General features: G+C 42.3%; 1 protein-coding gene across 3 annotated transcripts in view; it reads left to right on the top strand.

Moving 5' to 3' along the window:
- Positions 1 to 27,114, top strand: part of CEP57 (centrosomal protein 57) — a 210,605-nt gene that overhangs the window by 117,871 nt on the left and 65,620 nt on the right. Inside the window, exon 7 of one of the 3 annotated variants that reach the window (XM_069202401.1) lies at positions 1,466 to 2,573. The exons of the other annotated variants lie outside the window; for them this stretch is intronic. Coding sequence (XP_069058502.1) covers positions 1,466 to 2,371 — 906 coding nt within the window. The 3' untranslated portion in view covers positions 2,372 to 2,573. Of the gene's footprint in view, positions 1 to 1,465; positions 2,574 to 27,114 lie in introns of those variants that run through there. 3 annotated transcript variants of the gene reach the window in all.

The following is a 27,114-nucleotide window of genomic DNA, read 5'->3' as shown; positions in this document are numbered from 1 at the left end:
TTACAGGAGGGAGAAAGAAGGAAAAAAGACAACGGGAAAAAGGAAGCGAGGAAAAGGCGGAAGAGAGCCTGAAGGATCGTGGAGCGGGGAGAGAGCTACGGGTGACTTGAAGGGGCCCCGCGTCCCAGGAGGGATGTGGCTAGTCCAGGTACGGGACCACTTGCGCGGTCAAATAACACTGGTGCCAAGGAGGGTGGAGAAGGGGAGAAAAAGGGGGGGATGACCAAGGACACACCTGAGGAGATAAGGAAGGGCATCTATCCTTTTATTGCACGCTAACCACTGGGAATTCCCCACAACACCAAGGTCTCGCCTGGGCAGCATGTTATGCACGAAAAAGGGTGAATCATGTAAAGATCCCCCTCACAAACCCCTCCCCCATTGCATGCATAAAGAGAAAAACAGAATGAAGGAGTACTTACCTGACCACGTCCTTTTTGTTATTCATCCCAACTCCCGCTATCCGCCTGTCGCTGGGCCACTGAGAGCACTAGAAGACCCTGTGGAAGAAAAAAAGAATCGTTATCAGCGCGAAAGAACGCGAAGACCAAGAAAGGACTACATCTTGGGCAGAACAAACAAACATATAAATATAGATTAAGAATTTCTGTGCCGCTAACAGAATAAAATAATATTGGTTGGATATCACCTCCTGGACTGGGCTGACTTTATAGTAAAAACGTAAACACTGTGACCTCCGTGCGTACACCCTATCACAGGTAGGTAGGCCTTACGTCATGCAGGGCTTTGTATGCGTGTGTTTGGAGTTTGAATTTACATCACTTCTGGATCGGGAAGCAGTGGAGGTTCCTTAGATGCTGAGTGATCTGTGTTAGTTTTGGCAGGTTTAGGATAGAACGTAGCAGATAGAGTGCCTGAGAATAGTAGGGCAGTACCAGTATTGTGTAACACATCCATATATTACATTTTGTTTCAAATTAGATACAGAAATGTTAGACACAGAATTACAGTAGTCTTCTTAACAATGTAGAAAATCTATGAATGATGAACTGGTGCAAAGATAAATGACCAACTTTATTTGTGTGATACAGAATACAAGAAGTTGCTGAGCTAGTTTTATGTAAAAGAAGTATAGCAAGTAGTGCTAGAGAAGACCATTAAGCACGTTCAAAGCCATTTTGCTCATAACAATGAAATAGAAGACCTTAGCAAAAACTAAATTGCGTAAAGCCTTTTCACCATCAAAGTAGATACCTCGAATAGCCTTGTAAGTGAGGCAGCAAGTGCTATAGGGCTAAAGAATAACATGTTGAGCAATATGGTGAATTACTCGTGCTCCATTTTTGCCCCATAGCAGTTGTGTGGACATGCTGGCCCAGTGGTCTCTTCCAACTCTGCCTTGCTATATTTCTAGGATTCTCTGATCTGCATTGAGTAGAACTCAAATTAAAATGTTGCATTATGTAAACAGTTTTTTGACAGTGAACTTTATTTTGTTTACAAGCTGCACAGTCCACTGCGAAAGTTATCACCACCAAAGATTCATCTGTTGAAGCGTACAATTCTACCAAACATGTCAGTTGAAGTAAAACAGAAACCTCGATCAAAACCATTCAGAATTAAGAAGAGACCTCGCAAGAAGCTTCAGAAGTTATTAGCTTTATTGAAAGGTCAGCATAGGAGAAAATGTGCAGAGCTACCATCTAACCCCGATTTGCAACAGCGAGTCACTCAGATGTCATCAGATGCACTGAGAAAGTTGCTTAAAAAGTCACAACTTGCACATAAAGTTCGGTTAGAAAAAGCACGGCAATCTTCTCTGACTACACAGCCAAAACTGAATCTGCAACCAAAAACAGCCATGTTACCTGGGCTGACCAAAGCCAGTAGAATGTCTACCCCAAAAACGGCCATGTCACGGGTGTCCCAGAGATCTCCTAAGAGAGGATTTCTGTCAAAGGCTGCCCAAAAAACAAATGAAAAGTCTGCATCAGGAGAGCAAAAACGTTCTCAGAGTCCAGCTTCTCTCTCTCATACAAATGATTCTCCAGCAATGTCAGTACCACTTTCAGGAACTGCAAACTCAAGTGAAAGCTCAGCAGTACTTCCAGTGATATCTAACTCATCTAAAAAATCCGTATCCTTTTTAGGGTCCCAGAAATTACACCGGAAGGCCAAATCCCTTTCTTTGGTGAAAGGTTTACCAAAAAAAAATGTCCACAGTCCAGACGAACAGCAGTCACTTCTAAACAAGCAAGTAGTCAGTAATTTGGCATCCGCAGCTAAGACTGGACAATTGCAAAGTTTGACATCACGTTCAGAAACGCAGAAACTTTCACAACAGGCATCTTGTGTGTCAAAGGCAAGACTACGGTCACCAAATTTCAGGAAAGTCAACAACAGTATATAACGCAGCACAATTAAACCGTTTGAAGTCACACATTAATTCAACTTAGCTCACCAGTTCTATACAGATCCATGAAAATTTGAAAGCAACTAGATCAATATCTCTGCTGAAAACTCACCACGGTCTTCCTATTTACCGATTTGTTTACTGATTAATTCATTTACCTTTGGTGCTTTTGAATGGCATACACAACCCTATACTTAATGTGACCACTTTAAAGAATAAAAATATAAGGACTTTTAATAATGCATTGCTTTCTTTTTAATTCTAGACACTGTATGGTGTTACTGGTGGTTTATAATAAACTCTTCAATTAAAGTTTATTCATGTCTTCACCAACAAAAAGGCTTTAGGGAATTTGTGCACCTTCCTAGCTTTCTATGGCCGCCAGGATCTGTCAGCGCTGCTCTATTGTTCTACTCTATCTTGCTAAATTATTTGTGGATTTCATAAATCATGTGCCTACAAGACTAATGCAATGGGGGGATGACTAGTTTAATAAAAGTATGTGTGAAAACGGTTTGGTTGGGTACAGAGAAGCTGGGAAAAATTTGTCTGGTGCAAGGAGAATTTTAGAAGTGAACAGACAGAGGCAGACATTACCAGACATTACGTCTCAGTAGTCTTAATACACATTTTTTCCAACCATGTCCCATTTAAACAAATCTATCTGATTACATAGGGCAGGTGAGTGGGCACTCCATGGCCTCTCAATACTAGATTTGGTAGGGGCTCGCCCCCTGTAAGTTTCAAATAAGAGTCTCTTCTCCTAGTTCTTTCCCTCCTCCAAGCAACGCACATGTATTATAATTTGGTGACTATATAACTCAATATGTGGCACCCCTAATCTGCCCTTCTCCCACTCATGATTCAGGGTTGTAACTTTCACCCTGTTTCTCATGCCTGCCCAGATCAGTATGTCCAGATATTGATCCAACACTTTGAACAACGTGCGTGGGATCAAGTTAGGAGCTCTGTGAAGCACGTACAGACTGTGGCAGAAAAAAATATACATGCATATGTACACACATAATACCTACACCTTCACCATACTCTGGCCTGATTTAGATATTAGCGGACGAGTTACTCCATCACAACACTGACGGATATCCTGTCTGCCAAAATCTAAATCCAAATCCCATAGCATATAATGGGATTTAGATTTTGGCGGATGGGATATCCTTCACAGTTGTGATGGAGTAACTCTTCTGCCCGTATCTAAATTATGCTCTCAGTTAAGTACCCTTGCCAAAACAAATTCTACTGATGGGTGGCGATGGGAACAGACTTTTCAGAGTGATTATTTTGCCACAAGTCTTTTACCTTGTTTTTTTCCTGGATTTCTTGCTGATTTTTTCTTCTGGCTCGAATAGACTGTAGCACAACCCATTTCCAAGCCATGTACCAAGTATTTTAAGCCATTTGCAGTTACTCATTTGAATGTTTTGCATCTTCCTAGTGAACAGCCATCCAGTCCACACTAAAGCATAGTTTGCAATCTCCTGACCAAAGTCTGTTATGAACTGCCTGGTCAGGCGACCATGAAACTGCATCAGAATAAGAGTGCCCTAGCAAGCACATTGCTGAGTCCTGAGAAATTGAATACACAATTAAGGGGCTCCCCCTCATGTCTAGATTTCATATCACTGTCCAAATATACCTTAAAGTAAAAACTATAATGATCATGGGAAAGTGAATGTATAGGCTTGTTTGAAAATCTTTCCCTTGGGAGCCATTGACATGTTCTAGCTGAATCCAGCTGTTAAGATCCAGTGAATAGGCATTCCTCACCAAAGGGTGAAGAGTTGCTTCTGCAATTCTGATATGCTCACAAGGGTTTCAGCCGCGTGTGACACCACAGTCCATCATTGCTTATGCACATCTTACATTATACTGTGAGGTTGAAGACTCCTACGTGAGTATGTTTCAGGTGACCATGTTGTGGACTCTGAATTGCTCCTGGAAGTTGACCTATTCTTTGGGTATTCAGACAAGTGGACTTGGGTATTCAGACAAGTGGACTGTCTTGCTCCTTGCTCATTCTCATACTGCTCAGTGGCCTGGTCTCACTGTGTAGGGAGAGAGAGAAGACTGGCAAGTGTGTAAGTAAAGGGTCTCCTTGTAAGAAAAGCCAAGTTGGTTACACTCTTTCTAGGTTTTGGTACTGCCTCACTGGAAGGCTGATAGTTGGTAAAGACAGTGTGGTACCATTACCTGAAGTCCTCAGATGGAGCCTCGAGGTGAGCCAGTTGTGTTGAGACTTGTCCTGCTCTGAACTGCTATATTGACCTGGTGATCATGTGACCTTGTCTTCCTTTCTACTCAAGAGATCCAAGAGGGTGATGACAGTTGATTTAGGTTTTTCTCACCTACCATAGTTCATGAACTCTCCTGCATTCCTTTCAGGATCACTGGCCGAAGAGGGATCTCATTTTGCCATAATCTTGTTTGAAAAGTGTGGCTCTGTGGATGCCTGTTGTAAGCATGGTAACCCGGTTCATGTTAACATGTTAATTTCGAGAATTTGTATTATTATTTAGAATAAAACAATAAAAAGAATATCTTACTTTAAATGTCAAGATCTCACAATCGAGGTTTACATATTTGACATGTACTTTTACGGTCTGAAATATACCAGCTGAAAATTATTCTGTTTAACTGCAAAAGAGTTAATACATTCAGTTCCAAATACAATACAATAACTCAAATTGTGAAAATATAAAGTCAATTATTCAAAGAGGTTTAACTTTTGCCCAAGAAGGAATCCAGTTTATCCCAAATAAGTCTCATTTTTTTATTTCCTGTTCCAAGCTTGGAAAGAGGTTTTACTTGTATTTTTCCCATTGCATAAAATGATCTTAAATCCGAGAGTGAGAATGATGCACAAAAAATGTCCATCATTTACGTCTGTAATAAGTTGGTTTTGAGGCCCATTAGCTGGTATGTAAAAATAAAAATGCTTTTAATCTTCATCTGTAAAGGATCCACATTAAAAAAATAAATAATAATAATTTGCCAGAATTTCTCATTTAGGTGACATTAAAACATCATGTATGTAAGATCCCCTGTCGTTGCATTACAATTCCATTGTAAAGGATCTTCTCATAACTTCATTTTGTACAGGTGTTGTGGGTCCCTAATGTTCTATGCAAGAGTTGAAATTTGGTTTCAGAAAAAGAAGGTGTAATTTTGTGTTTAAAGACTGACGTCCAGATTTCTTGCCTGTTGAGGTTGGATATGTTTGTGGTGTTCTGCAGTTCCCATTTGGATTGTGTATGTGTTAATAGTCTAGATTTTTGGTAGTAGTAGGGAGTATACTGTGGATACAAAGTGACCACTAGAGAACAAGGATATGCAATCCGAAATAGAAGGATAAAAGTCAATTATTTAAGTCTTAAAAATAGTAACTTTCAATTTGAGGGAATGCCAGAATTCCATATTATTTAACCGGTGTATATTTTGTAAATTTGAAAAAGACAGTGGTGCTTGTTTCAAACCTATGTTTCAACATATAAATGCATTTGAAGGTCCAATTAGTCCAAGTTATGGGCAAACATATACTTTAATAGTTTTATTGTTCCATATCGATGCTCACTAGACGTGTTGAGGTTTAGTTTTTGATTTTGAATCGACAGACAGGATCATAGACAGGATCATTTTGTTTTTTTGAATTATGGAAAATTGTATCAGAATGAGGAAGAATCCGTTTGGAGGATGTTAAGAACGAGGTTAAGCTGTAGTGCTGTAAAATCTATTTTGTTTTATCTCTAGCATTATTGGTCTGTTTGGATTAACCATCTGAAACTGTGTTTAAAAAGAAAGGCTGATAGCTATAAGGTAAAGTCAGCCAATTTAACTCCACCCTGATTTTTGGCAAATCTTACTTTTTTCATGCAAATCATCTGTTTACTCTTCCAAATAAATTTGTTTAATATAATGTCTGATTTGGAGAAGAAATCATCTGATAGCAATAACACAACCATAGATAGTACACAGTTGATATACATAGGCGTGATTGTCATTTTAAGTGTTCTGATTCTCAACACCAAAGTAAGAATTTTGAAGATCAGGCTTCTGAAAGATCCATTACTTTTTGTAGCGTGTTTTTTTTGTTATGTTTGATAGATTCAATAATGTCACCATTAAATTCGATGCCAAGATATTTTATCAATTTTGTTTGCCAAGATAGGTCCACGGTGCTAATACTACTTTAACTCAGAATTTATTTAAAGGATTCATTTACAATTTATATTTGTTTCAGGTTTAATGTGATACTCTGGAAACAGCATCAGTGGTGTTAGAGCTCAGATAGATTGTGCTTGAATCATCAAATGATATTCATTTTAGCATTGAGGTTGATCCACAAGTCCAGATTCCAGCTGAGCAAGGGAGTTGGTTCATCATCTTGCTGTGATCTCTCCTGGTTGTAGGCTTCTTCATGGACAGCTTGAGCACTTCACTGATCGCAAGGCATTTGGTCTCAATCCCATCCACACTGCAGAGGGCTTGCTTTGGTTCCTTCCAAGATCATTCCAGCTTTGAGGTTGGTATGACCAATGTCGTACTACTACCCCATTTTCCTAGCTAAATTCTGATATCCAGTTGGTGGTAGGGCCTTCTAACATGGCAGCAAGCATAGCCGCTGTGACCTCTGATCAGCCTATGTGCTGGAATTTGAGGTCGGAAGAACTGGAATCTTATCTAATGATGCCAGGACAGATTGAAAACAGGTACTTGTTCTTGCTCTCCCTCCTTCCCAACTGTTGGGACTTTTGTCTTCCACAGGAAATTCTGATGACTAACTTAAAATAGTCTGTCTTGGTTATCTGAGAAAGTATTGACCTCCTGGCCTTAATTTCTTAAAAATTGTTACCATATATACAATTGCATTTGAATTTACCTGATTGTGTTCATCATGGTTCTGTATGATTAAGTAATGCATCCCTTTGAGATTATAGAACAGTAGTAGAGGAATATTGGTCAATAACTATAATTGATTAAGTAATAATGGTGGAATTGTTGGTAAAGAAGCCCATATTCCAGTGATGAACATTTGTGTTTCCATCTCTAAATGAGTAATTATTTTTCCTTTCACATAATAATCCTTTTTGAAAATACTCACATTTGTTAACTAGGATGTGAGAAATATGGCTTGATCATCGGATAGTTCCAGACCATCAACTGCATACCATCACTTGAGTAATAAGTGGATGTCCTGCAAAATTATGCCCAGTGTGGGATATCTGAAGTTTGTTTTTCAAAAGAGTTCTATAAAAGGCTGTGCTTTAGACATCCTTTTTTCCTAAGTGGCCTGGGTTTTGTACTTGTTGGAAATTAGTTATCACTTCTTTATGGTGTATGGAAAATACATTCTTATTAATCACATAAATGGCTTTCTGGAATTGTACACATTTTAGTGTCTTAATTTTTTTTAGATTATTTCTATGTATTATATCATTTGATCTTCGAAGAAGTATGTAATACATTGACATACACGTAGGTGGACTCTGTGGGTTGTACTGTCATCCATCCGTTCCTTAGTGGAAAAATAAAAATTAACCTAAACTTGCACGTATGAACCGGCAGCAAACTGAACGAAATACATATAATATGGGAATTGTTTTCACCACAGGTAGAACTGGAGAGGACCTTCAAAAATAGTTCTGAAATAGTACCCTCCCCCGTGCACTGGCCCTGCTTTTCTCCTGTCACCAAACATCAAAGTCCAACAGATACTGTTTTTTCCTCCTACTGCAGTTCACAAGAAAGAACCTCTTCTGAGGTACCACTCTTTTTATTGATTGGCTTTCAAGTTGTCTTCCCTTCCTGGAAGGGGTGATTTTTAGTTTGAATTTCCCTGATCTAACTTGTTCAAAAACATCCTTGAACCTGCTGGCCACTTCAGCTTATGCTGCTGAAGACTAGTTTCAAGAAATGTCTCCTGTCCATTCCACAGTCTGATACTGTAGGAGACCATCAAGTTTGTGAAAGGATCCTGCACAGCTATTTTAAATAAGGGATATTAGGATCTGATCATGGTAACCAATTTCAACCGTATTTAGAAATACCTGGGCGAGTGTCAACTCGCCTGTTCTGGGCCCCTAAATCGCCAGTTCACTAGTAAACGCTTCTGACACATCCATTTGTTGTAAATCACCCTGTCACCAGATTTAGGATCCTGTTGTACCTGACAACATGTGAAAGTTTGGTAAGATTATTACAGTATATCAGAGGATTACCAACAAAGAGAGGGATAGGGAGGATTAAAGGTCCAGTGTACGTTCTCCCAATCAGATTAGTCAACAACAAAAAGTACACTGTTCCTGGAACTAGGGGGACGATTTAAGTTTCAGGAGCAAGAGCCCTCACACACCCAGATGGGTGTCATGCTTCATCATCGGGAAGCTCCTCGTCAGACCGGCGGTGCAATATCTGACGGGCTCCCCTTTCGGGGGCTCTTTACCGGAGATCTTTTAATGAATCAGGGGTGGCTGCCGTAAAGATCATGAAGGTCAGACACTCCTTATGGCAGGAGAGTGGATATTAAAATTGATTAGGAACTCCTACTTAGTCTACTTTTACTGGTTTATCTCTAGGAGTTACGATCAAGATTAAAAACAAACAAAAAAGTGGAAAATGAGGATAATGATCAACCACTTTACAAATGCCTGGAGATCTGGGAAATTATCACCTGACCCCTAGGGTCTGGTCAACATGTTTCGCGTCGTGCGGTCATGAAAGATCCTTTAACGCTTCATCAGGACCTATAATAAACTGCGCTTCTCCTGACTGTAACCAAAACAACAAAGACACTATCTATTATATATGTGGAAAGAAGTAACAGTCACTTACATTTGTGTGTACTGTCTCGTCAAAAATCCAAATAAAAAAAAGTCGCCCATCCCTTATCGTATGGGGGGCCCCTTGGGGAATAGCACGGTCCAGCCAGTCGCTTATTTGTGTGTACTGTCTCGTCAAAAATCCAAATAAAAAAAAGTCGCCCATCCCTTATCGTATGGGGGGCCCCTTGGGGAATAGCACGGTCCAGCCAGTCGCTTTTGTGCCACGGCGTTTACTGTCGCGGTAACCTACCCGCGGCGTGCTTGTCCCCGAAATCAGAGGATTACACCTACCATGGAACAACAATAACCAAACTTCAATGTATTCTGGAATATACCACATCTCCAGTGAAGTTTGATAGGCCCCCCCTGTAACAATTACCTTCCACTAGAGGTTGAACCTTACTCCTGTCAGGAAGCAAGTACCTGAGTACCAATGCAAAACTGGAGTGTTCCGGTAGCAACAAAAAAGAAAATCCGATCTCTTGTTGGCACTGTTGTTAAAAAGGGTGTGGCTTAGCAGTTCCGACGGTACAGTTCTTGTTGGAGAAACCCCAAAATTGATTTGCTGATGGTTGATTCCCATCTGAAATGGCAAAACAAAACAATGGAATGTAATATCTCCTGGTCAGTTCAGTTTGATTCAAGCATTTCATTTGACTACTTTTTGCTGTCTTCATAGGCCTTATCTGGCTATGTGAATAGCACAAAAGGATGTAGACCTATTAGCATCAGGCATCTACACTACAAAATATAAGACGAAAGGGGTAAAACATGTTGGTAACTGTTCGGGTACTTTTTAATTCCGTGTGGCGTTAAAAAACTCTTCATGGGTTTCCCCATGCTCCATTCGTCTGTTCAATTTTCTTGGAATGAAATAAGCCCTCAAACATATTCTTTCACTTTTCCCTCTTCTGTGCTTTCTCCGCCTTCCCAACCAATCTTTGACTAAAGCACAATTCCCTTTGGTGTATTAAGTTCGTTGTAATCCTGTAAGGCAAGTGACACACTTCTTTGGCTACAATAACTGAGACTGTTTTTACTACTTCACCCATGGGCCTTCCATGGGAACTGATACTAGTTGCTATCTGTAAATCTTTACTTTTCATTTTAGCCAAGCAGATAAACACAAGGCTACTAACTCCACAGCCAGACGGTACTAATATGTCAGCCCTCTTCCCCAGCCAGCAGCCCTCTAATCCATGAAGATGCCACCTAGGAAACCAAGTTTGACACAGAATCTAGGGCTTAAACAGTAAGTGGTGGACAACTGCATCAGAATTAACAGACCGGGGGCCTCTAACCTCCAGTGGAGAGCCGACTACACATTAACCTTATGGAGCTGAAGGCCCCTCTGCTGACAATCAAGGGAGGGGTGGCACAGGTCCTAACAGACAAAACGATCACCAAGTGGTATTGCAATGCTCAGGGCAGCTTAGGCTCCTGGATTATGTGCTAGGAGGCTTTACATCTCTGGAGGTGGACCAGCAAATCATTTTTTCGGTAGTCGGTCATCTGGTGGGGCCACTGAATGCCAGAGCAGAGTAGCTTTACAGACCTCAACTAGCGTACCACAAGTGGTGTCTACAACCCCAGGTGGCAAAAGGCAACTCCATAATTGAGGTTCTTGCTAGATTTCTCTTCACCACCGTAATTACGCGCAGTGTTGAAACTTCTGCACGCTGGCTTTTCCTCCAAAAAGGTACTTCGAAGGCTCATTCTGTCTGCAATGGAACACAGGTCTCTTATATGTGTTCCTGCTGCTACCTCTCCTGCTTTGAGTTCTGAGGAAATTCATAACAGAATGGGACCCCAGTGATCTTAATATCCCTGGACTGGGCCTGGGGAGTGTGCTACATAAAGCTCCAGAGCTTGAGCATTTGCCCTTTGATCCTCCTACCTCTTCAGAAGAGGGTTTTACAACCTGACCAGTTGACGTCTTTTAACTGGCCTCCTGAAGTCGTTGATGTCATTTTTGCAGCCAAAGTCTGTCCACAAATTTCACATATGCCGAGTGCTGTGAAAGGTTTGTGGCCTGGTTTGGGGTCCGTCATCCAAGCCAAACTTTCTGAGGTATTCATTTTGCCTGTGGCCCAGCATGCCTTGCAGTTAAGGGTTACTTTTCAGCCCTTTCGGCCTTTTTATGTTTGCCTACTCAACCCTCTCTTGTTAAATCTCTGGTCATGATGCATTTTCTCAAGGGCCTGACACTCATGTTTCCTTCGGATCCATTCATCATGCATCAATGAGACCTAAATCTAGCCCTGACGTTCCTTATGTGCATGCCATTTGAGTCTTTGCATACTTGCTCACTTCTGACGAAGCAGTCCTTTATTGCCATTACTTCTGCATGCTGCATGATTTAACTACAGGTGCTCCCTGCAACCTCCCAACACTGCTTTCTTCTAAGACAAATGGTTGTTGAGTAGGGTTGCCTTCCTGCCAAATGCAGTATCACCATTCCATGTCAGTTAGGCGTTTCCCTGCTGATATCTTTTGCTCTGCCATTTCCCTTGAAAGAAGAGGCGTCCATCGATTTCACCCTTAGAGGGTTTTGGTTTTCTACATTGACCCGATAAGAGACCATCATATGGATGGTCAGCTCTTTGTGGCGTTCACTAGGAGCCTGAAAGGCAAGCTGATGCAAAAGGGGACTCTGTTGAGGTTGACAGTCCTATGCATTAAAGGGGACCCTCGAAATTTCTGTGTGATTCCACAAGGCCCAATGTTGCTGAAACAGCAAAAACAACAGATGTCCATCATCTGTTGTATTTACAACGTTGCTGCAACAGCGTTGGATGTGAGTGAGTGAGGGAGAGAGGGGGAAAAAGAGGGAAAAAAGCAATACAGATTTGCACATGGTCTAAGATGAGCATAATGGGAGGGGAAGCTGGGATGTGGATGGTTGATGCATTGTGATGTCGTACCAGGCTGTGATGTCTACACCCACGCGCTGGTGCACATGTTCACAAAACACTAATGCCTCGACAAGTAGTGCCCTTTAGAGGTCTGCACTGTCATATCCCGGTGGATGGAGCTGCAATCTGAACTGGCTGACGGTGCGAGAGAACTGTTGCTGAGGGGATAAAAGTTTCTGTATCAAATCTGCCTCCGTGGCTTACTCATAACATAACGAGGAGCAGTATCAATCAGAAATAATTTGTTTCTTTTCCCATTCCACATAAAGCCCAAAGTAACTTAGTGACTGTAGGAAGCTGGCTCTGTATATACCATATCAAAATGAGAAATAGTGTACACAGAGTCCAGGGGTTCCCCAAGAGGCTTGACAGAAGCAATTATAGATAATACTAATGCTCTATTTGTGTTAGTGTGGTCGAGCAGTTGGGCTTGTCAGAGGGTAGTGTTAAGCATTTGTTGTACACACACAGACAATAAGAGGGACACACACTCAATGACTTAACTCCAGACCAATAGGATTTTATTTCCAGAACCACAAGATTCAGTTAGCAGGTAAGTACATTAAATGAAAGGTACTTTGCATAGGTACAATCTGGACTTTTAATGTAATCCACAATGTACATAGTTTTCTTTAAAATGGCAAAAAGCTATTTTAAAGTGGACACTGCAATTTTCAACAGTTCCTGGGGTAAGAAAGGTAAGTAATCGACTTACAGGTTCAGTCTCTGGGGCATACTTAGCCCACCGTTGGGGGTTCAAGATAACCCCAAACACCCAGCACCAGCAACAAGGGGCCAGTCAGGTGCAGAGGTCAAACAATAGCCAAAATAACGTGGGCCCTTGTGGAGACCAGCGTACTCCGGTTCCGGGCTGCTTGCAGGTAAGTACCCGCATTGTCAGGGGGCAGACCAGGGAGGGGGGTTTGGAGGAGCAAGTAGGCACCAAACATGCACCCTCAGGGGCCCGGGGGAAGCCAGGTGCAGGGTGCAAACAGGGCGTCAGGTTCCCAATGGAACTGTATGGCAGGAACCTGGGGGTCACTTAAGTGTTGCAGACGAGGCACAGGGGGGCTTCTCGGGTGAGCCACCGACTGGACATGGAGTAGGGCAGCCTGCTGGTCACTGCTGCACCAGTAGGCGGTTTTTCTCAGGTCTGGGGGCTGTGGGTGCAGTGCTTCTCCAGGCATCGGAAATCTTTGTCCCGGGCAGTCGCGGGCAGGGGGGTCCTCTGGATTCCCTCTGCAGGCGTCGTTGTGGAGAGGTGAGCCCAGGGTGGACACTTTGTCAGAATCACCTGGGGGTCCTCTCTGGATAGTTGGGCCACCTGGACACGGGCCGCGGGTGTCGGGTGCAGAGTGTTTTGGACTCGCGCTTCTGGAGTGAGGTGGGAGTCCCTTAGAAGGAGTTTCCTTTTCTTCTTGTTGGACAGGTCCGCTGTCCACGGGAGTTTCTTGGTCCTCAGTGATGCAGGCAGTCCCCTGGGGGCTTTCTAGGGGTCGCTGGTCCTGTAGAACGCGACGCTTTTCTTTTGCAGGGTCTTTGAAGCAGGAGATGAGCCGGTAGGGCTGGGGCTGAGTCAGTTGTTGTCTCCTTTTCTTCTCCGGGGGGATTTCCTGCTCAGCAGTCCTTTTTCTTTTTTTGAGGTCATCAGGAATCTGACTAGCTTGGTTCAGGGAGCCCTTAAATACACGTTTTAGGGGCGTTTTTAGGGGTCAGAGGTCAGTAGCCAATGGCTACTGTCCCTGAGGGTGGCTACACCCTTCCGGTGCCCACTCTCTTTGGGGAGGGGGCACATTCCTAACCCTATTGGTCCCTGTGCTCCAAACCAAGATTGAGGATTCTGCAAGGAGGGGGTCACTTGCTCTGGACACCTTAGGGGTGGTCCTGGCTGAGGTGGTGACTCCTCCTTGTTTTTCCTAATTATCCCTCTGGACTTGCTGCCAAAAGTGAGACTGTGTCTGGGGGAGAGGTGGAGGGCGCATCTCCACTAGGAGGGGTTCCCAGTGTGGAATAATACATGCTGCAGCCCTTAGAAACCGTCCCTGGCCACAGGGCCCTTGGTACCTTTTACAAGGGACTTAACTGTGTGCCAGGGCTGTGCCAATTGTGGGAACAAAGGTACAGTTTTAGGGAAAGATCACTGGTGCTGGGGCCTGGTTAGCAGGGTCCTAGCACACTTTCAAAGTTTGGCATCAACACTAGGCAAAAAGAGGGGGGGGGATTAACCATGCCAACAGTGGCATTTTCCTACAGTGACCATATTTCTCCGTTATGAGTAAATAAATAAATGGATAAAGGGAAGACACATGAAAGAATGCAGTAAAAAGCTGAAGCTGAAAAAAAGATAACTACTGGTATTGAAAGGGCATGGGCTTGCAGCAAGGAGAAAGCAAAGAAGTGGGCTGTGTTTTTCAATTCTCACTGAAGAATGGATGTCTGTTTCCCATTTCTGTTTTGTTCAATGGCAGTGTAGTGTTGGAGCGAAAGTTCAGCATATTGAATTCATCAGTACAGCTGTTTATAACTGCTAAGAGATATTTTTTGACATTTTGTGATGGTTAAACACTGACACATGCACTGCTCAACCATGAGCTGTGCCCTGACTTCCAATAAGAACAAGACAGAGCCTAGGTCTAACACCATTGTTTTTCCTGAGCTCATGATAAGGTGAAAACATGGTACTCAACATTGGATTATTTTCTTATGTGTGCTTTGGTCAGAGAGGTCTCAAGACAGAAAAATGCTGCCCATTCGCTATTGATTTCAGTACATCATTTGGCTTGAAAACGCACTCGGGTCATCAGATTACCCTGCAGTTACCACCCTCTTCTTAAGCAGTTTCCAGCAGTATAGTTCTCCCGCACAAAAATAGCTTCTGGCAGCCAACACCTTTCACTATCTCTTGGGACGCACCTAAGCATGTTGACTGGTTACAGCCTTGGAAAAATGTACTTTTAGTATAAGTAATGAATTGGCCAGGTCCATAATTACTATAGCTCGTCTCACTTATTTCAGAGTTCTGAGCACAGAGGAAATGTATGTGGCTAAATATTTAGGAAGAATACAACCATGTCATAGAAGCAAAAGTATCTAACTTTTTAGAATAGTTGCCACACACAATATACTTTTGTGCTATGTAACTGTATGAGTCACTTATTCACAGCATCCTCCAAGGATCTTTTCAATGTCTGTGTTGTCATCCTGGCTAGCCTCGTTTGTTATCATGTCTCCTCTTTTATGTTTGTAGGTGTCAGCCCGATTGCTCCTCCAGCTGGAAGGGTATGGGAGACCGAGGCTGGTTACAGGAGGTGAAAGATTGGATGGCGAGTAATTAGTTAAATTTAAACTATAAAATAGAGGTCCTAGTTGCAGGGGTAAACCAAGGACTATGAAGTTCTGGTCCCAGCGGGGCATGAAGTATGCAATCCTGGTTTGAAATGTAATGCTTATTTACGACTTGTGACACAAATGATAGCTACCTTCTCTACATTTTGGTACTTTTAAGACTTCTGCCTACAATGATGTCAAACTTCTCATGTGAAAGTCGGAAATTGGCTCTCACAACTACCATAGAACTCATTTAGACTATGGCACTACTAGTTCATAGACCTGGTCAATTCCTCTTTAGCCTTTAGGTGTATAATACTTATGCCTACCTCAGGTAAACTATTCCTGGAGGAGATCGACACCACAGATCCATGGCAGCCTTACTTTCATTTGAGTTGTGGAAATGAGAAGTACTGGCCATTGGCACTTCATGAAATCAGGACCATTGAGGATACCAGGAATGCAGAAGGTGAAATCTTGCTTGACCTCTTTTCTACATTTGACACCACTGACTATGAGGTTGTGACTCTGAAATGAGTAGAGATTACTTGCTCCACTCTCAGCTGGTTCCAGGTCTTCTTGGTTGGGCCTGTTCACTCTCACTCCCCCTTCAGATTTGAGAAGATAGCAGCTCATTGTGTATTCCGCCTTTCAGAACTGATCAGATACTTAGGCTGCAGGGCTTTATCGTATGACACTCAGCTCAGTAGGCAAGCGCTTGTGTCACTTTGAGAGGAATTATCCAACAACAAAAAGATACAATTTAACTCATTGCAAGTAAAACTGAGCTGCTAAGTATTGGGAAAACTGTTAGATCAATGGACAACACTGTGGCCCTTTAATATGGGGGCTCTCCCATGTCCAGACAACAGAATTACATTCCTAGGAGTTATTCTATTTATGGATGCATCTCTGAAGGTGCAGATTAATGCAATGTTAGGTACATACTTCCAGACCTTTGAAAGATTGCTTCTGTTTTCTTTTTTTTTTTTTTTTTAAGGAAAAGTGCTATGCTTCTAAGTTGTCTTATCATCTGGTCTATTGTAATATTGTATAACTTGACCTGTCTACTTGTTTCTCTGCAACAATCACCTGGGCTTTAAAAGACCTGTAAGACTCTTCTTTTTGGTGAACGTGACTGGCCAAGAGCTGCAACCTTTTATGTTTCCTAAACTACTTATAATACTTGCACATTGTGCTTGTATATTAGCACCCGCAAGCCACGTATGGTATCTGCTTCAGTAATAAAATCAGTCTAATTAATTAACCATTGGGGTTTGATGAGACAATGTTAAATAACTCTACCTTAACAAAGCGAATTTTTGCCTGTTACATCTTCTAGGTTCTGCAAAACGCCATGTCAGATTGTTACAGTATCGGTAAATGCTTATTCTATGAAAGTAACTGGCGTACGATACATGATTACAATTCCTTCCAAAACCTGTTTTAGACATAGAGCAGTACATGTAGAAACAAAATATCTTTTATCTCTGTGTTACTAAATTGTGATCACCCAATCTACATTTGCTTAAAGCTCCTCTCTGCAATAGAAGATATTTAGTCTGAGTTTTTGTTAAGGAACCTGGCACGCTTTTCGACCAGTTTCAGCCAGCCTGTCCTACTGAGCACCACAAAATCACGTTCTTTGTCTGTATGTGCTTTTCAATGAATTTTAATTACATTTTTACAAAATAAATGGTGTAAGACAAGTTCTATGGGACTTGCATTCAGGTTACCTGATCAAATAAAATTTGTTATTTTGATCGAAGACTCATCAGGGTAAAATTACAAATAGAGTAAGTCTCCGGCCCCTGATAACAGCCGTCTTCAAAATTAAATCAAGCTCTGTAATCCAAATGTTCCGACCAAAGAGTATGACTACTCGTTTTTTCGCTTGTTCTGAAAGCACCCTGTAGATTTCTGCAGAAAGAAAGTTTGAATGTTTCTCCAGTGATCTGCACTTGTATTCAATGACCATTCACACTCCGAGAAGAGGGACGTTTGTGCCTCTTTATCCTGTCATTTGAGCAGCTGCCTTTGGTCCTGCTGGCTATTTGTTCAGCTGCAGGCAAGCTGTTCAACTGAGCAAATTGAATTTACTCCCTTTACTCTTGAGCGTGACTTATGTAAAGGAAATCCTGTGTGACTGCAAAATATTAAACTGTGACTTCTAATAAAACTTAAATCAAAAGAGCATCAAAATCTAATTTTTGATTTGCACATTAATGGGAAAACCACATTCCGCAGCGCTGATCCTGAAATTTGTTAATATAGGACCTGAGAAAATAATTAATATAAATTTAGTATTTTTCGAAGAAAAAGATGCTGCATTTTAAAATTATTCTCAGCTCAGTGTGGCTTTCTTGGCCTCCAAGACTGCTTTCAGGACCATTGGAATAAGACTCACGTTCTACTTCATGGTCCCACAATAACACATATTTGTAACTGAGCAGAGCTTACGCCTTCCTACAGGTAACGTACCAGATACTAGTCACTAATATTTAAACTGCTATATGGTCAGCTCAGGTCAGTAAAGTCACCTGCAGGGATACACTGAGTATGCATGAAACGTTTCATTATATATAGAGTGTATAATGGTTAACACTTTTTTCCCAGGTCGCAGACCATAGTGGACCGCATAATGTATGTCACAAATGTTTTTAAAACATGAGGATTTTACTATGGGTGGTGCCTAATTATGCTGATACCCCTTGTTTGGTAATATGTATTTTTAGGGTCGAGCCTGCGTTGCATGGGTATCGCAGCGAGACGCTTTAGTTATTAGAAAAGGGCACGGAGCCCTGTCGACATCACATCAGTGTTTTTCATTGGCTCGTGGGCTTGCCTATTAAAATCCGCTTGCTTTCATTAGTTGAAGGCATGCACACGTCATGCCTTTTCCGGTGGCTAGCCCTCCTTGGGCGCATCGACCAAGTACCGAAAACATGCGAGGCTTGCTGTTTTCTGTCTGGCTTGTGGACTCCTTTTTCTCTATTTTACTAGTGCGATTTCGCTTGGCAGAAGTCGAGCACTTTACACAGTTAATTGCACTTTTTCGTGTTACGAACATAAATACACTTTTGCCGATAGGTGAAAAGTCGGGTTAGGAGTTTACAACGCTATCAGCTCTAACATGTGCAAACGCGAGACCCGTTGCATTGCAAATGCTTGTTAATATTGCAGGGACCTCCACAGAACATGTTCACATAGCAGGGTATCTTTCCAGCAGTCCTGATTGTAGAGGTAGTGGTATGTATGTCTAAATCTATAATAGGAATTAAAGCAGCTTAAGACTAGAAGAGGGCTGTTATGGATTGTGGAAAATGTGAGTTGCTAGGCATTTTAGAACAATCTTATAAACAGTCATGACAATTAGTTAAGTTTGAAGGGCATTAGGGACATTTTGCCTGTGTATGTCAGTGAACCATAGATCTTAACCCTGTATTTCAACCTTCAAGATTATTAGTAAGCCTGATCTTTAAGTTCTTGGTGATCTAGTATGACTGTACATGCAGATTGTTATCTATCAGAGGTAAGCTGAGTTTCTTTAATTATACGTCTTGATGTCTTAAGTATAGTCGTTTTAAATGAATGTTAGCTGAGATTGATTGGTGGCACAGGTGCGGTGTACGTCTGGCTGTAACTTTGATCTTAAAATGCCATGATGTGGAAGGAGCATTTTTTGCCACTTTAGCTCAGTCTTAAAGAAGCTTTACTGTCTGCAAAACCTGCTTTGATTTGTAAATACAAGATTAAATCAGTGGTCAAATGGTATATAAACCTGCAATTTGACCATTGACTAAAAGAGTTCTTCACACTAGAACTATCGTGAGAGGTCACCCCAGAACTGAGCCCACTCAGTCGGAGGGTTGATTAACTGAAGCTGTCCTTCTCTGAGAGCATATAGCCTGCTTCTGCAGAAAAGCTCTGATAAGGAATAGCTGCAGCTTACTATTCAAAGTTATGCTATGTGATCCATACTAAGAAACCTTCACTTTAGGTTTTGTTGTTTAATGCTTTAGCTAAGGTTTAGCATAGCGCTTAGACATAACTTTGGGGTGTTAGGATGTTAGAAACTTACTAACATTGTTTGAAACATTCATCTTTTTTCGCTGACAGTTACATGCTTCTTAACTGCTTCTATTCTTTCATTCTGTGTGGTTACTGTACTTATTTTATGCACCAGACTGAGGATTTTAGAAACATTTTAAACCAAAAGTCCACGTTCCTTAGTGCTTTCTTTGTTATTCTTAAATGAAAATTTGTTTTGATAGCCACTGTGTCTCTTCTCTCAACTAGAGGGACTGATTGTAAGCATAGAACACAGCCTGCGTAAGACTGCACAATGGACTTGTGTTAGGACTGTTGTCCAAGCGGCTTTCTAATTCAGTGTTTGTGCATTGAACTTGGTCCTTGCATCAGAGGTTTAGAAATGTTACCCCTGTGGCTTTAGGGACCTCTAGATTTTGTATCAGTGGAGCAGTAATATCTACGGATTTTGCAAAGGATACACTGTACCTTGTCTTTACCTACCACAAACATTTTAAGGAACACTTTTAGTATGCTGTTCTCATAGGACCTGTATGTGATGACATTTTAATGTGTTTGGCTTACGGGAATTGAGAAAGGTCAGTGTAGATAATGATTGGATGAGAAGATTAACCTTTTCAGTGTTTTATAGATAGTAGTCCAATTCCAGTGTTGTGCCATGCTTCCTGAGTAAACAATGAGAAATATTTGATTACACCCCCACATGTTCAAATTTGTTAATCATGACAGCAGCCATAGTGATCCATGTCCTTCTCTCAAGCATTCAAATCCTCCAAGAGTAAGAACGACTTCAGGGCTTTTTAAAAGAGTGCATCATATTTTAGGTCTTATTAGAACCCTGACAGAGGTGTTTCCAACATCACATGTGAAGGCTATCCCGTCCGCCATAATCCGATCTCCATAAAATAAAATGGGATCATAATGTGGCAGATGGGATATCTGTTACATTTGTGATGGAGGAATCACCTCCGTCAAGGTTGTGATAGCCCTTTGTCTTATGCAAATAATATGTGCTATGAGATGTTGTGGGCAATTGGCAATACACTTCGAGGTGTTTGAGGTTTGATTCCCATTGCAGATGCACCAGGTGTTAATTTGGAGCCATGGAGTCCTCTCTGTAGGAACACAAGGAAATATGCTTTCATAGGAGTGTATTCTTTTTTTTTCAAGACTGGCGTAACAACACAGCTATCTGAGCTGTTGTCACTACTCTTCTCTAAAATGCATACAGGCAGATCGCAGTATGATGGAGGAGAGAAGAGAGCACCTTCACAGAGCTTCTGAAATGGATGCCTTCCAGGAGCCAACTGTGCCACCTTGCCCCACAATCCCCAATGCTGGATTGGGACATCCTGGGGTGGCTCAATGGGCGAGCTTGTTCTTCTGGTCTATTCATTGGACTCATCGCCATTGGGAAGACCTCCCCCTTGAAGAGGGTTTTGGACTTCGCTGAGCAGAAGCAGGATACTTCCCTCATCACCTAAGAACTCTGGGTTCTTGGTGGGCTGAACAATGCCAACTGTTGCCCTTACGAGAACTAGGCTGCTAATCTCTGTTTCCAATAGCCACTAAGTCTTTGGAATGAACTCAGCTGCCATGTTGGAAGTCAGAACGGCACCCTCTTACCTTTATTTCTTTTTTTGTTATTGCAAAAGACTAACCTAAGAGAACCTAAGTGTCTTATGCATGTTGTATAAAATTGTACAAATAAATTCAGCAGGCTTCACACATCTATTACCATATGCTGTTGACTGTTCGGTGTAACATTCAAACCCCCCCCCCCCCCCCCCCCCCCCCCAGGAAAGCTTCTGTTGCAGTGCCGGAGATTCAGTTTTCAGCATGCACTAATTGATGAAAGGAGAAGCCAACTTGAAAAGTAGACTTCCCCACAAAATACATTGTACATGAATTTGCAACATTACTTTTTATTATTTTAGTATGAATCCCATATGGTTGCCTAAAACTCGTAGTCAAACAAGAATGTGACAATATTAGAAATCCTGTTTATTTCAGTTAATTTCTGTATTTTTTTCCAAATGGAGAAAATAATTTCTAAGGAAAACATGCAAGTTCCGTTTTACGTTACGATTGTGAAACATTGCTTGCTTTGGCTGTTTCTCACTTCTCAGCGGGTGAAATGCTTTTCACCCCTTTTCAAAACTTCTTAACTGTATTTGACCATTTGTTTTTTTGTGTTAGCTATTTTTCATTTCCTAACCATGTTATGGTCAACCGCCGTCACAAGCGAGCCTAACTATAGCATGGTCGCCATTTTCCAGGGCTGTGTTTTAATTGAAAACAATTAAGCTAACTTGCTGTCTGCTAAGAAGTTCTTTGAAATAGGAATCATTATTTTCAATTTAAGATTGTTAACATGTGCGTATTTCATTTGAGAATGATTTGCGTGCCACAGTCAAAATGGTGGCCACTGTGCAAGTCAAGCACAAGATGTTTTTCAATGTGGAAACAACCACTGCTGCTCCATTCACAATGTAAACTTGGAGGGTTGTTGTGTGGAAGGGGTATAGCTGTTGCAAAGACAAGAAACTGTATCACCCAAGGTGAAGCCTTGGAATGCTAATTTAAGATGGGTCTCTGCTGCAATTTTGTGCTGTCTGATGTCTTAAGTAGTTGAAAAGCTGACAAGGCAGTATATAACAACCATATACAGGTATAACGTAACGAGGCAAAACAGAATGCAACACAACAAACAGTATTGTAGTAATGCAGCACAAAAACACACCACACAAAACATCACCACCACCACAAGAAATGTTCATAAACATTCTTGCCTTATGTTTTCACCTTTTAGAAATATGGTTTAATGGGTTTGCACCAAGCACAGTCGTATCTACCACCAAAAACATGAAGAAGTGTCAGTGAGAAATGTAAGTGATCCAGCCCAGAGCCCTCACTTGTGAGCCCATTTAGCCCAGCGTGTAAAAAAATACAGGTGGAGCTTGGCACCAAAGTCGCAGCTACGGCTGACTGTCATGTCAAGCAACACACAGCCTGCATGTTAGTCTTGTTTGTGTGCTCTGTTTCCCCCAGCATATTTCAACCATGTGCTGCCCAGCCCTGTGCCAGAAGAGCCAACCAAAAGTTATCCTTGCCCCTCTAGTGTCCCCTGTATCTCCCTGCCTTCCAGAGTCTGCCAACATAGGTACAGGCATTGTCAGCTGTCATTTGACATCCTGGTGATAATGTGTTCTCACTGTAGCTTGGTGGGTTTCCTGCTTTAATAGTTCTTGACAATTATTCACTCATCCTATCCTTAACCGTGTACTATTGTGATATTTGGACTTTACAGTTAAAGTGGGCAGAAAATTGCAAAAGAAGATGCTAAACAGAGGTATTAACAAAAGGCAGCCTCCTTGCAGAAGAGCTGTTGCACATCTGTTGGACTGTTGCATTTTTCACCAGAAAACAGTTTTTATTTTTTTACATTTTTAGAAACTTGATGCATAATCTCTGTGAATTGAGCTATATCAAGCACTGTCTTCTTTTATGTGCGGGGGCTTCACTTCACCGTTTTGTGTTCTTTCTAGCTTGAGATCAGTATTGTGTGTTTTACTGCCATGCATTGTTGCGGTCAAGAGGTGTAGCTTTCATAGGCTTTTTCATGGAAACACAGGTAAGCACAAGTGCCCGTTTGTGCACCTCTGTATGTATGTGTTGGCATACTAGAGCCAGACATTTGGACTTTGCCAGTGCCCGTTTAATGTTACATCTCACTAAGTTTGCTTTCATAAGACTACAATCACATGCCCTTTGGGAATGTCTAGAATTAAACAAGTTATCTTCAATTGCTAGACTAACGTTGTTTCTTTGAAAACTTCTGTCTTGGAAGATTTCTCAGTAAAATCTATTAGGATACTTGTTTGAAGTTTGGAATTAAGTTTTATTTGATTACCGTAGCATTTGTTTAACTTCAATAACTTTTTCTAAAGGCCTTCTAATGTCTGACTGCTGTAAGTTGTATTAGAAGTTAGCTGGTCGGGTTGTAGTTTCGGCTGACTTTCACTTTATTATTGCTCCTCACTAACTTTAATACTCATTGCATATGAAATGCGGACCGCAAGATATTTATTTGCAAAAACTGGGTTTGATATATGTGCATTGGAGTGGGCCATTCTTCAGAGTGGCGGAAAAGGTTGGGCAGCTCTTTGAGAGAAATGTCTAAGGGAAAATGATATATAATGATTTCAGTGGCTCGGAATTAAATATGCTTTTTAACCAGAAAGAATAGTCTGAGCAACCAGGTATGATATGACATGACTTGAGATGTCCGTAGTGATCAGCAAAGGAAAGATTCTGTTGGGTCTCCCAATAATTCACACAGCAGTAGCCAGATTGCTCTCATCATGACATGTGTTGGCTCAATCCACCGCATTCCAATCCTTTTTCGTATAAAGAAGCATAAATGGCGCTAGATCTTTCGAAACTTTAGTAATTTATATATGCAAACCTTGCAGTAGCTGAATCCAAAACAATGGAACCTAATCTATATAATAATATTAAATAGTTTCAGAATATGTCAAAATCTCAGTTTTGTGACTAGTTTTCTTCAGCAGGCTCAATAACTCTCCCAATGTGCAATAGTTCACTACAGTTGGTGGAACAAAACACTCAGTCTATTTCACTGTTTCCTCATATTTCGAATGGCAAGTTTGATGTTTGTATGTCTGTGTTAGAAATGGGGTCTCTAGATGGCAGTCGGCTGGCACCCTGTCAAAGTGGGGACCCTCACTCTAGTCAGGATAAGGGATATACCTGCTCACCTCCTTGGTAGCTTGGCACGAGCAGTCAGGCTTATCTCAGAAGCAATGTGTAAAGCATTTACACATAACAAACAGTAATAAGTGAAAACACTACAAAAGGACATCACACCAGTTTTAGAAAAATAGGCAATATTTATCTTTGTAAAACAAGACCAAAACGATAAAAATCCAACATATAGTGTTAAAGATATGAATTTTGCAAGATTTACTCAAAAATACAGTTCCTTGAAGTCGATAGCTCCACCTGGGGCTATCACAGCGCCGCGATCAACAAAACCAACAGGTCATGCCAGCCGATGCGTTGCGGGCCAGCTACGGTGTCGGGAAGACCCGCAGAACAGTACCTTTTGGAATTGCAGGGCGTCGTCATCCTCGCGGTGAGCTCTGGAGAGCGGTGTCGTGTTGTCGGTTCCAGAGTCGGTGCGGAAGTCATCGGGCCCTTGAAGTCATGCATCTCGGGGATCGAACTCCAGGCTGATGAAATTGGGTGCGCTGGCGTGGATGGTGTCAGGGCTGCAGCGCGAAGCGCGACTAACGTGTGGTGCCCACAGGTCACTGTGCAGATAGCGTCAGGGTGACAGCATTCAGCGGCATCGGTGAGACCAGGGCTGCGGTGTGAATCGTGGCGGTGCAACGTGCGGTGTCACCAGGTCACGGTGCAGGCAGCGGCACCGCTGTTGCTGAAGCGCTGTTGTCAGTAGGCCCAAGCCAGCGGTGTGGGATGGGACGGTGGTTCATGACCCTCACGAGCGGTGTCCACAGGCCACGGTTGCAGGCAGGATGCCTGGTGACGACAATGGAGTTGATGGTGCTGGCGTCGGTGGACCAGGGCTGCGGTGCGGGACAGGACGGTGCTTCATGCTCCTCACGAGCGGTGTCCACAGGCCACGGTGCAGGCATCGGCGCCGGTGTCAGCAGGAGCGGAGGCGTCGGGGAGGCCCAGGCTGCGGTGTGAGCAGGCAATGCCGGAGTGCGAGGTCACAGGGCGAGTAGCGGCTCAGTGAAGTCATCTGATGACGGTGTAAGCGGGGCAATGCGACTCTGTGCGATGTCCGCAGGTCACGGTGCGACCAGCGGCTTCGTTGCCGGCGTTGCAGTGGTTTCTCCTCTTGACCAGCACAAAACACAAAGTTCCCAGTGCTGCAGGTTGAGGAAACTGAAGTCTTTGGTGTCCCTGAGACTTCCAACAGGAGGCAAGCTCTACTCCAAGACCTGGGAGAACTTTCTCAAGCAGGACATACAGCAAAGTTTACCGCTTGCACTCTTTTCAGGCAGAAGCAGCAACTGCAGGCCATTCCCGCAAAGCAGCACAGCAAAGGGACAGTACTCCTCCTTTAGCTCTTCTCCTTGACAGAGGTTCCTCTTGATTCCAGAAAGATTCTAAAAGTCTGGGGTTTTGGGTCTTCTTATACCCCTTTCTGCCTTTTGAAGTTGGCAAACTTCAAAGCAAAGTCTCAAGTGTTTTCAAGATCCTTCCTTGTCCAGGCTAGGCCCCAGACATACACCAGGGGGTTGGAGTCTGCATTGTGTGAGGGCAGGCACAGCCCTTTCAGGTGTGAGTTACCACTCCTCCCCTCCCTCTCAGCACAGATGGCTCATCAGGATATGCAGGCTACACTCTAGCTCCCTTTGTGTCTCTGTTTAGAGGAGCCCAACTGTCAAACTGACCCAGATGGGGAATCCACAAACAGGCAGAGTCACAGAATGGATTAAGCAAGAAAATGCCTACTTTCTAATAGTGGCATTTTCAAACTCACATTCTAAAAACCAATTTCACTCAAAGATGTATTTTTAAATTGTGAGTTCTGAGTCACCAAACTCCATATTTCTTTCTGCCCTCAAAGGGAATCTGCGCTTTAAAGTCCCCATGTTAACCTATGAGGGAGATAGGCCTTGCAACAATGAAACCAGAATTTGGCAGCATTTCACTGTTAGGACATGTAAAACACACCAGTACATGTCCTACCTTTTTAAATTCACTGCACCCTCCCCATAAGGCTACCTAGAGACTACCTTAGGGGTTCCTTACATGTACCAAAAGGGAAGGTTTGGGCCTGGCAAGTGGGTACACTTGCCAGGTCGCATTGGCAGTTTAAAACTGCACACATAGACACTGCAGAGGTAGGTCGGAGCCATGGTTACAGGGCTACTAATGTGGGTGGTGCAACTAGTGCTGCAGGCCCACTAGTAGCATTTGGTTTACATGCCCTAGGCACCTCTAATGCACTTTACTAGGGACTTACTAGTGAACCAAATAAGCCAATCTGGAATAAACCAATACAATTTACAAAGAGTGCACTTTAGCACTGATTAGCAGTGGTAAAGTGCCAAGAGTCCTAAAGCCAACAACAACTGGTCAGAACAATTAGGAAGAAGGAGGCAAAAAGATTGGGGATGGCCCTGCAAAAAAGGCCAGGTGCAACAGTCTGTATTTATGTATTGAATGTTGTATTGCATGAACCTAGTCATAGGGAACAAAGTCCTGAACAAGAAGTGTAACAATAAGAAAGATTTCTTTTGTAACACTGTACTTTAACCCCATAGGCATTTCTTCCATTATACCTATCCCCATAATCCCTTGGTCACTTAGAGAAACTAACACAGTTTATGAAATAGTTTTATTGTTGTCCAGTAATGCACTAGTCTGTATTTTAACACTTTATTGAAAAGCAATGTTTCATGACAACTTGCGAGAGGTAGCTTAGGCATTTGATGCAAGAAAATATTAGTCTGAGCCACACAGAAAATGCATTCTGTGCATGGCTGCTGGACCTATTATTATAGTTATATCCAATGTTTTGTCTATGTATATTTGTAATAAGTATATACTC

Source organism: Pleurodeles waltl, chromosome 8, assembly GCF_031143425.1.
Source record: "Pleurodeles waltl isolate 20211129_DDA chromosome 8, aPleWal1.hap1.20221129, whole genome shotgun sequence".
In the NCBI taxonomy this organism is placed as follows: Eukaryota; Metazoa; Chordata; class Amphibia; order Caudata; family Salamandridae; genus Pleurodeles; species Pleurodeles waltl.
Note: the sequence above shows the minus strand (reverse complement) of the source record. Positions and strands in the feature narration are given on the sequence as shown.